General features: G+C 34.5%; 1 protein-coding gene across 5 annotated transcripts; it reads left to right on the forward strand.

Moving 5' to 3' along the window:
* The first annotated feature begins 1,606 nt into the window (after window positions 1-1,606).
* LOC107920892 (uncharacterized) lies at window positions 1,607-9,042 on the forward strand. Of its 5 annotated transcripts, none has more exons than XM_041087113.1 (10): window positions 1,607-2,006; window positions 2,178-2,405; window positions 2,496-2,617; window positions 2,713-2,773; window positions 2,943-3,083; window positions 3,420-3,527; window positions 3,673-3,901; window positions 3,988-4,227; window positions 4,723-4,906; window positions 8,619-9,042. In XM_041087113.1, exons 1-9 carry the CDS (start codon window positions 1,881-1,883, stop codon window positions 4,803-4,805), a joined length of 1,338 nt encoding a protein of 445 aa, XP_040943047.1. In that variant the 5' UTR covers window positions 1,607-1,880; the 3' UTR covers window positions 4,806-4,906; window positions 8,619-9,042. The 5 variants fall into 5 exon arrangements, with proteins under 5 accessions (XP_040943047.1, XP_040943046.1, XP_040943048.1 ...); XM_041087112.1 differs by having other exon boundaries at window positions 4,723-4,896; XM_041087114.1 differs by lacking the exon at window positions 8,619-9,042 and adding an exon at window positions 5,594-6,057 and having other exon boundaries at window positions 4,723-4,896.
* Window positions 9,043-9,569: the final 527 nt, after the last annotated feature.

The following is a 9,569-nucleotide window of genomic DNA, read 5'->3' on the forward strand; positions in this document are numbered from 1 at the left end:
ATTGAAAAAGTTCTTTGCAGGTTCAATATGCAACGTGTCAAGCTTGTTAGTACTCCATTAGCAACCCACTTCAGACTCTCATCGACTTTGTCTCCACAATCAGATGATGAGATTGACTACATGTCACGTGTTTTATATTTTAGTGCAGTGAGATCTCTCATGTATGCTATGGTTTGCTCACGTCTAGATTTATCATATGCAGTTAGTACAGTTAGTAGATACATGGCAAATCTCGGTAAAGAATACTGGAAAACAGTTCAGTGGATTTTCAGATACTTACAAGGTACTACTAATGTTTGCTTACAATTTGGAAGAACTAGAGATGGAGTCATTGGGTATGTTGTTACTGATTTTGCCAAAGACCTTGATAAAAGGTCACTTACAGGGTATTTCTTTACTATTGGGGGTTGCAAAATCAGTTGAAAAGTCACTTTGTAGACTATAGTTGCTTTGTCTACTACTGAAGTTGAATACATGACGATTACTAAGGCTTGTAAAGAAGCTATTTGGTTAAAGTGACTTTTTGGTGAGCTCAGTAAAGACCTTCAAATCAGTACATTATTTTGTGATAGTCAGATTGCCATCTTCCTTACGAAGGATCAAATGTTTCATGAGAGAACAAAGTACAGTGATGTTCGATATCATTTTGTGCGTGATATTATTGCTTGTGATGATATTGTTGAGAGCAAAGTTAGTACTCATGATAATCCCTCAGATATGATAACTAAGTCACTTCCTATAACCAAGTTTGAGCATTGCTTGAACTTAGCTAATGTTCATTGTTGAAGAATATCCCTTTATGGGTTTTGTGGAAGAGGTGGAGAACTTGTTCGTTGAGAATTCGTGTCAAGGTGGAGATTGCTAGAGTTTGTGTGACTCGAATCCTTGTTAAAGAAATAAAATACAGTGGCAAAGTAAGGAGATCTGTAGAATCCGTATAGAACAACACTTCTTCTATTTAACATTGATTAGAATAGGGTTTTTCAATCTTTAAATAGATGTAGTTGAAACTCCTCTTGTATCATTTAGTTTTCAACATTAATGAATTTCTCGTCCTTTGCCCGTGATTTTTTCCTGAAAGGGTTTTCATGTAAATCTATGAGTTTTTATTTTTATTTTATTGCTTTGTAATTGTTCTATTGCCATTATGGACATCTATTATAATAAAACTCAATATAAACCTCAAAACTATATATAAACGTTGGTTCAATGTGTAATTGTATACATGAACTTTAATTTTATGCAAATTTATATATCAAATTTTAATTTGATTCAATTTTCACAAATTATTAACATAATTATTAATATTAAATAATTGTATGTTTACATATTGCATACAAAAAGAATTATATTTATCAAATATAAAAATAAATTGATCATTAATTTATTTAAACGTGTATTATTGAATCGAAATTAAAATTTCATATATATAACAAAATAATTTTATCAAATTAATTTATATATCAAATTATACTTTGAATTAAAATTTATGTATAATTTTAAAATGTATCCTTTAATATTATATCCAACTAATCAACTCTCCGCAATGGTATGTTAAAGGGTTAGAGTCTATATTGAAAAGGATAAACGGGAGGAATTTGTTGGATAAAACCGACAGGAAAAATAGAAAAAGAAATGTTAAAGGCAATAACTTTCCTTTTCTTTCCTATTGGATGATTCCAAATAAACATATTTTTAACGAATTTTAATCGCTAAAGTCAAACACAGTACGCGGCCTTGGATATTAAATTTCAGAGTATATTTGTAAATGTAGAATCTATTATAATCGGTGAGTGTGGGATTCGGTTCCTCCTCTGATTTAAGGCACAGGATTCCAATGATTAATTAACTTTTTTGAGGGGAACAAAGAAATAAAGAAAATGGAGAGGTTAGTAGCAGCGGTGCTGGCAGCAGGTGTTCTGCAGGTATTGCTAGCAACCGCCGACGATCATTATCTGCTCTCTCGTATTGCTTTCGGATCTTGTGCCAACCAAAGTGCTCCTCAGGTTTTTTTTTTCTCTTGTTTCTTTTTAAACCCTAAATCCTCTAAGTCGGTCCTCACTCCTAAGCATGAAGCAAGTACTCCATTACTTTGGATTTTGTACTATTCGTCCTTAATAATGATATACCGCAAAGCAATTGTATTATGATCTGTTTTTTGTTGATGTTATTTTCAGCCCATCTGGGACGCCATCAACAAGTTTGATCCCCAAGTATTCATATGGCTGGGTGACAACATATATGGAGACATTAGACGTCCTTTCATCTTTCTGGGAAAGGAAAGGACGATTGGTCCCTGGCAGAATGCTCCCAGATTCATTCCTTCATCTTCCTCCGAAATGCTTTCCAGATACAACTCGGCTAAGAACGTTCCCGGTTATTTACGTCTCCGCGCCAAAGCCAAGGTAGGCTAAGCTAAGCCGAGGCTTAACACTCGCTGCATATATTCTATTCTTATGTCCACCCATGCAAAATCTATATGTCTATTGCTCTAGGTCGTTGGTACCTGGGATGATCATGATTATGGACTCAATGATGCTGGCAAAGAATTTTCTGCCAAATCTACTAATCAGAGACTTCTTCTCGATTTCTTAGATGAACCCCAAGACAGTCCCAGGTCGCCCCTTCTTCACTACGACATTGCAACTGCATTCATCTATTTTCTCTTTTTATAACTTCATAATTGGGATTGGATTATTGGTCATACTGTAGGCGCAAGCAGGCTGGTGTTTACACATCTTATACATTTGGCCCTCCAGGTAAACAAGTCAAGGTATGGCTATAACATGCTTTCCAATTGCTGTGGTTTTTCTACCAATGGATTGAAGTTAAAACTCTGAAGGTTTACATTCTTCACATGCTATGACATTTTTCTCGCTTTCTGTCAATATAAGCACCTATAGAGAGACTTCTACTCATTGTTGGTAAACTTGCTTCCTCAGATTATCCTATTAGATACTAGGTATCACAGAGATCCTCTATCCAGTGACGGGAGCGTCTTGGGGGATTCACAGTGGTCATGGTTAGGGAAAGAGTTGAGGGGTCCACCGTCAGCCATTACCATTATTGGCTCTTCTATTCAGGTATTTCAAATGTTAACTTGATTACTTCAATTGTGAAGTTCCATGTTCAAACTTTTTTGTTGGATATTTCCTTGTAAATGAGCTCCTTATTGGAAAGCATTCAAACCTTAACAGTTTGTAGCTCTTTGGTCTTTCTGTGTCATTAGTAGCATTCAGTTTTCCTGTATTTGTAGTAACCTTAACCTTAATCAGAGATATGACCCTTTCTTGTGGTTGCTCTAAGATTTTTCACTTTAGTTTCTCTGGAACAGATTATAATTTGCATATTCTCGTTTCCTTTGTTTTTTAGTTTCTGATACTCTGCATGGCTTAGAGATTTTATGCCTTTAATTCCAGGTTATATCAAATCTCTCTGGTACAACTGGACCCTTGTTTTATATGGAGTCTTGGGGACGTTTTCCAAAGGAGAGGGATCGCCTTTTTAAGTTGATAAATGATAGTAAGGTAATAATGACACATTTTTGTCATTCACCTCTGTTTCAACCAAATACTTCATATAAACAGTGATACGTTGGGGACATTCTCCCTATCCCATTTTTTTCCCTGATTTGGTACATTGCTGTTTTATGTTTCTTTTTTTCCTGAGTAGAGAGATGGAGTCTTCTTCATAAGCGGAGATGTTCATTTTGGAGAAATTACACGATATGACTGTGCTGCTGGATATCCCTTGTACGACATTACCTCAAGTGGGTTAACCCAAGCGGTTGAGAAGGTGCTCCCATCACCCTTGCGTTTCATAGTTAGATTTTTGGCATGGTTTACTCCTAGTACCATGAGAGTTAAGAACCAAAATTGCAGATATAGGTCATGCACATACGGTATGTTTGTCATCTCCCTCTTTTCTTCCTTTTTCAATTTTTACATGTAAATGCTGATGAAGTTTCAATGTTTTTTGATTTTGTAGGTGAACCAAATTTTGGGGCAATTCAGATCAATTGGGATGCATCTCCAGTGAACTTGAAAATTCAAGTCCGTGACATAAATGGACTTCCTGTGACTGGTGTAGATATTTCATTATCTGAATTGCAAGCATGGAATCGTACAATTAAAGCAGGACAAGATCAGAGACACTGCACTCTGGAAGTGAAACTGCCATGGATTGTTAGATATCGCTTGGCTATTCTGGTTTACTCTGTTTTAGCTTGTAAGCAGTTCCTGATGCTTTTGGTATCCTAATTGATTCTGCCCAACCTTCTGTTTTCATCTATTTTAGTAGCATTTAGAAGTTCATAAGACACCAAATTGTCTTGGAGGAAACAGGATAATGGAACTGGAGAATATGTGCTGTAATGCAAAATGAACCTACCATTTTAGAGTTCAGAAAAGATGAACCAAAGACTGAAGCATACTTGGCTTGTTTTAAATAGAGTACTTAGCACTGCACTTAGGTGTTTGATCAGGTAGTTTACCATATGCTTACTAATTACATTAGTGTAAATTTAAAATATATTTCCATAGGAGCACTATCTTTTGTTTTCACAAGTACTTTCCCTTAAAAAAACTAAGGGGGGGGGGGGAGAGTAATTCTCTCTGTTTATTAATTAATGCTTTTGATTGTATTAATTCACTTAGTATTCATTTCTATACTTTTATGTATATACCTTTTCCTTATTATGGATTTCCTTGTCCACTACTGCAGTGTTGCTTCTTGCTTTGGTAGGACTAATTTGTGCGGTGACATTAGCCTGCCGGGTGTGCCTCAAAAAATGCAAGACTGATTGAGTTTGATATGGAGTTCAGTATGGAGATCCTCGGGAACTAATTACAAAATGTAGTATCTGACACACGAGTTAGTGCTATGTTAAAGCTAAAGGTAAAGGAAGGTATATCTATCTATCTATATATATCCCTAAATGGTATTATACAGTAGCTCATAAAACTAGGGATAACTACTTGTCAATATATTTGTTAACAAAAAAGGAACATTTCAGTATAGTTGCTCATAAAATACAAGAGAGGATGTAGGACGGGATTTAAAAATTAAGAATTTGTAGCAAGTATGCTATGCCAAAACACAGACCTTTCCTCTCCGTCATTTAAATAGGCACTGCCTTTTAGCTACAAACCCTTAAATCAAGAAACTTCCTTAATCCTTAGCAGTATTGATACCTTTGATCAGATTTTAATATTTTTGATGTGCAGGATCCATGTATATGGCAAGCATAGAGCATACTCTATCAAGACTCATAGTTAACTCATAAGCTCAATCTAGTCTAGAAGGAAATCTAGAGAGAAAGCAAGGAATTTAGAAAGCCATAGATAGAAAACACACTGATATTTTACTGATATCCCTCGATCTATCCTTACAAGAGGATATAGCTCTCCTTATATAGATGAAGAGGCTCACAAACAAACAAACTTATAGTACAGATATTTTACATAAAGAAAACAATATAAGATATCTTTATTGAAAGCAAATAGTAAAAGTAGGATTCCTTCTTTAATCATAGTCAGTGGACTCATCTGATGTAAAATTAAGATCAATGATACGGTCTTGCTTTTTCTAATAGATTTCCAGATGGAGAGCATCATGGCGTACATCTGGATTAAAATCTTCATCCTTATCTTCATGTTGTGACTGGGAATCTTGAATCCTTATCTTGTCAAGATTGATTTGGCTGCAGTACTAAGGATAATCTTGAGACCATTCTGTTGGATCTGGAATACTCTCGTGATATTCTTGGATGGCCTTTAAAATTTCTTCATGATAGGGTTTATGCTGAACTGGCCAAGTATCCCATGGATCAGTGACATTTGGAGGAGGCCATATTTCAAATGGAATGACCTTGTTAAGCTAACAAAGAAATTTTTGAATATTTCTATAATGGCTATCAGAATTATGGATATCATCAGGGAAAACTCTGTGGATCCAGGAGTAGGAAAAGATCCTAGTTGAGTTGATTTTCCACATTGCATGAAATATTGAGGTTTGTAAAAGATGATTATCATGTAAAGTCCCAATTTTTCATGGTAAGACTAATTTATCATGTTTAACCATTGCGGTAAAGGATGAAACCAACTTACAAAAGTAAAGAAATTCTGATGTTCAGGTTTAATGTTTCCTCGAATAGCTTTTGCCAAATTGTAAAGAAGATCAGGAACAAAGAATTGGATGGCAATATGGTAGAGATGAGTGATATACCATAAAAACCATTTTGGTTCTTCTGGTTGTTCAGCAAATTCTAGCCTTTTTGGGTGTATGAATGGATATTCTAGGTGTACACTTCAAGGTTTAAGAATAAGGCCACCAAAATTTGTATTGACTTGAAATTGATATTCAAAAGTCATCTCTTTGGTCTTTTGATGGAAGGTTTTTTGATGAATAATGTTCATGACTTCTGGTGGAAATTCTGAGTTGAGGTTATGGGTGATTGGGTAAGAGATAGGTAAAGTTGAAGATGATGAGAATGGCTTATACATCATTATAGGCTTGGGCCAACTAGATGAAGTTCTTTTGAAAGCAAAGATTTCAGTTTTAGGCCTGGAAAGAAAATCAGCAAGAATATTGTATTTTCCTTTAATGTGTTTAGTGTCAAAAGAAAATTTGGTAAACCATTTAGCTCACCTAAAGAGCTGAGGGTGTGGGACTATCTTTTGTTTAAACTTAAGCATTTAAGGGAAAGAAGACATGTCCATTTCAACAAAGAAATGATATCCTATAAGATGAAATTCAAACTTTGAGATACCTTTTTTAACTGCCAAGATTTCCTTGAAGGTGGAATGGTAATGAATTTCGGCTTCAGAAAATCTTCCACTTTTGAATTCGCAAAGGCTTTTTTTTTCTTTTTTTTTCCTCAAATAATAATGCAATCCAATATTTGTCACTGGCATTTGTCTGTAGAATTTGTTTTCCATCAGAGGGAATTTGGAGTGGAGGCAAATTTTGGAACATTTCTTTTAGACGTTGTACAACTCTTGTTTGAGGAGATGACCATGTTGGAGGTTCCTTCTTAAGCATATTTCTTAAAGGGTTAATATAATTAGAAACCTTAGGAATAAAATCTTTAAGATAATTAACAATCCCTAAGAATTGTTAAACTTATTTTTTAGACAGGTTTCCATTAAGAAGCTTAAGTTCTTGTGCAATATGTGGTCCTGGAGAGTACTATCCATCTTTCAGTGTTATTCCCAGAAATTTAATTTTTGGTTTATTAATTTGCATCTTTTTTCTGAAAGCACTATCCTATGTTTGAGAAGAGGAATTTGAATTCTTCCAGAAGTTGACCATGATATTCTTCATCTGGACTGTAAAGCAGAATGTCATCAACATAGATCAACGCATTTTCCATGAGAAGTTGGAAAATTTTTATCATCGCCTTTGGGAATAATGATGGAGCAGTTTTTAATCTAAATGGTATGACTTTTACTGGAAGTGCTTGTTAGGAATACAAAACCCTGTTTTAGCTCTGTCATCTGAGTGGATTTCTAGAAGCTAAAATCTTGCCTTGAGGTCGAATTTTAAAAATATCCTTGCTTTAGTAGACTGGAGAAAAGAGAATTTCTGTTTGGTAATGGGAATTTGTCATATTGAAGAAAATGGTTAAGAGGTTGGTAATAAATAACCAATCTTAACTTTCCTCTAACTTATTCAGATTTTTTATTTACAAAGAAGGCCTCACATACCCATTAAGAATCTGATGGCTTAATCAAATCTTGTTGTTGAAGCTCTTTGCATTCTTGTTCTGCTAGCAACAAATGATCTGGATTCACACCCATATGACTGGCTTTTGTTGGGTTTATGTCTTCATTTTTCTTAAATGGAAGGGTAATAAAGAATTCAGAATTTTTCCATAAAGGATTTGAACATTTAAGCAGGAATTTTGAATGAGAGTTTGCACAAGATTTTCCTTTTAGCTCTTGGACAATTTGGAAAATTTTTCTAACTGGATGGAGAAAAGTTTAGGTATGGAGACAAAAGGTTGAAACAAATTTTTGAAACGTACTCCATCAGGAAGGATCCTTAAGTGTTGGGCTTTTGTATAAAGGTCAAAACCTACTATAATATCTTTTTCTGGGAGTTTTGAACCCAATATTGTAATTTTAACACAACCTGGAAAGAACTGAATAGTAATGGGCTTACTAATGAAGTGGTAGCAAAAGGATGGTTTGTAGTAGAATTAAAATACCTGACATGTGGCTTACGCCAATTTGTAGGTAAAACATCTGGGTTTATAATGGTTTCAGTTGTTCCAGTATCTATAAAGGCAATTATAGTAATGGGCTTACTATATTTGTCTAAATAGATTTTAACAGAAATATGGGTAATTAGTATCATGTTGCCATGGTCCTTTTGGGTTTGGGCTTGTAGCATATGAACATCTGAATATTCTGATTCTGAATTTAGGGTGTCATCAGGATATGCAGGAATAGCACAAATAATCTTATCTGAGGGTTCATCTTTAATGGAACAAACAGACTTTATATCGTCTTCTTTTTTTATTTTTATTTCTGATTGTTGAATTAGTTGTACAATCTTTTTTGCCCTATTCTTATTTTTTTGAACAGTCTTTTGAATAATGACTTTTTTGCTTGCAGATGTAATAGCAATCAAACTTTGTTGATTCTCACATCTTCCTGAGATACCTTCATTGTGGCCTTTTTTTCTTCCATTTTGAAGTTGTGTTCTTTGAAAAAGAATATTTTCTGAAATGTTTCTTTTTCTTAGAATGGCAGACACAAGACTTGTTGGATTTCTCCAACTGTCAAATGAAGAATGTCTTTATTTTACCTTTAGAGAGCTTGTTGTCTCCAATTTGGAGAGGATTCGGAAAAGATGAAAAATTTACGGGCTTCAGATTTGAATTGAGACCTAAAATACAAAATAATTTAGTCATTATTTTAAAATGCTTTGCTAGGTCTCTTCTGCCATATGAGCAACATTTTTTTTTGTAAAACTCTCATCTTTTGAGAGTTAAAAGATCATTTGCATTGCTCACAAAATGATGGTGAATAATTTGTATTGGTTGGGCAAGGTCTTGGAGAACCAAAAATTGCATTTGATTTTGTTGGCTAAATGAATTCCACCAATCTCGCAACATTCTAGTAAACCTGGATACAAACTCTATAAGGATATTGTAATTGCTTCCTTCAGTAAGCTCACCAATTTCAAGCCATGAGTGAAATTCTTGAATTCTATCTATCCATTCTTCTTGTGGAATGTCATAAAGAGTAAATTGGTTCTACCAATAGAGTTTTTTGTATAGGATGATTTTGTGATGAAGATGATTTTGGTGCTTCTGGCATATCTTCATCATCTGATTAACTTTCTGATGATGAGTCTGATGTCGAATTAGAATCTGACCAATCAGCATCAGTGTCTGATTGTTGCTCTTGGAGCTGTAAAGCTAAAATTTTTAGGATCACTGAATCCTTACAATCCTTTAAAAAAGCTGTCAAAGGATTTTGATTTTAGTTTTGTTGAATCACCAGAGACTTAGAAGCTTGTTTTGGAGGAGGTGATTTTGGAAGAGACTTGTCTGTTACGGG

Source organism: Gossypium hirsutum, chromosome D01, assembly GCF_007990345.1.
Source record: "Gossypium hirsutum isolate 1008001.06 chromosome D01, Gossypium_hirsutum_v2.1, whole genome shotgun sequence".
NCBI lineage: Eukaryota > Viridiplantae > Streptophyta > Magnoliopsida > Malvales > Malvaceae > Gossypium > Gossypium hirsutum.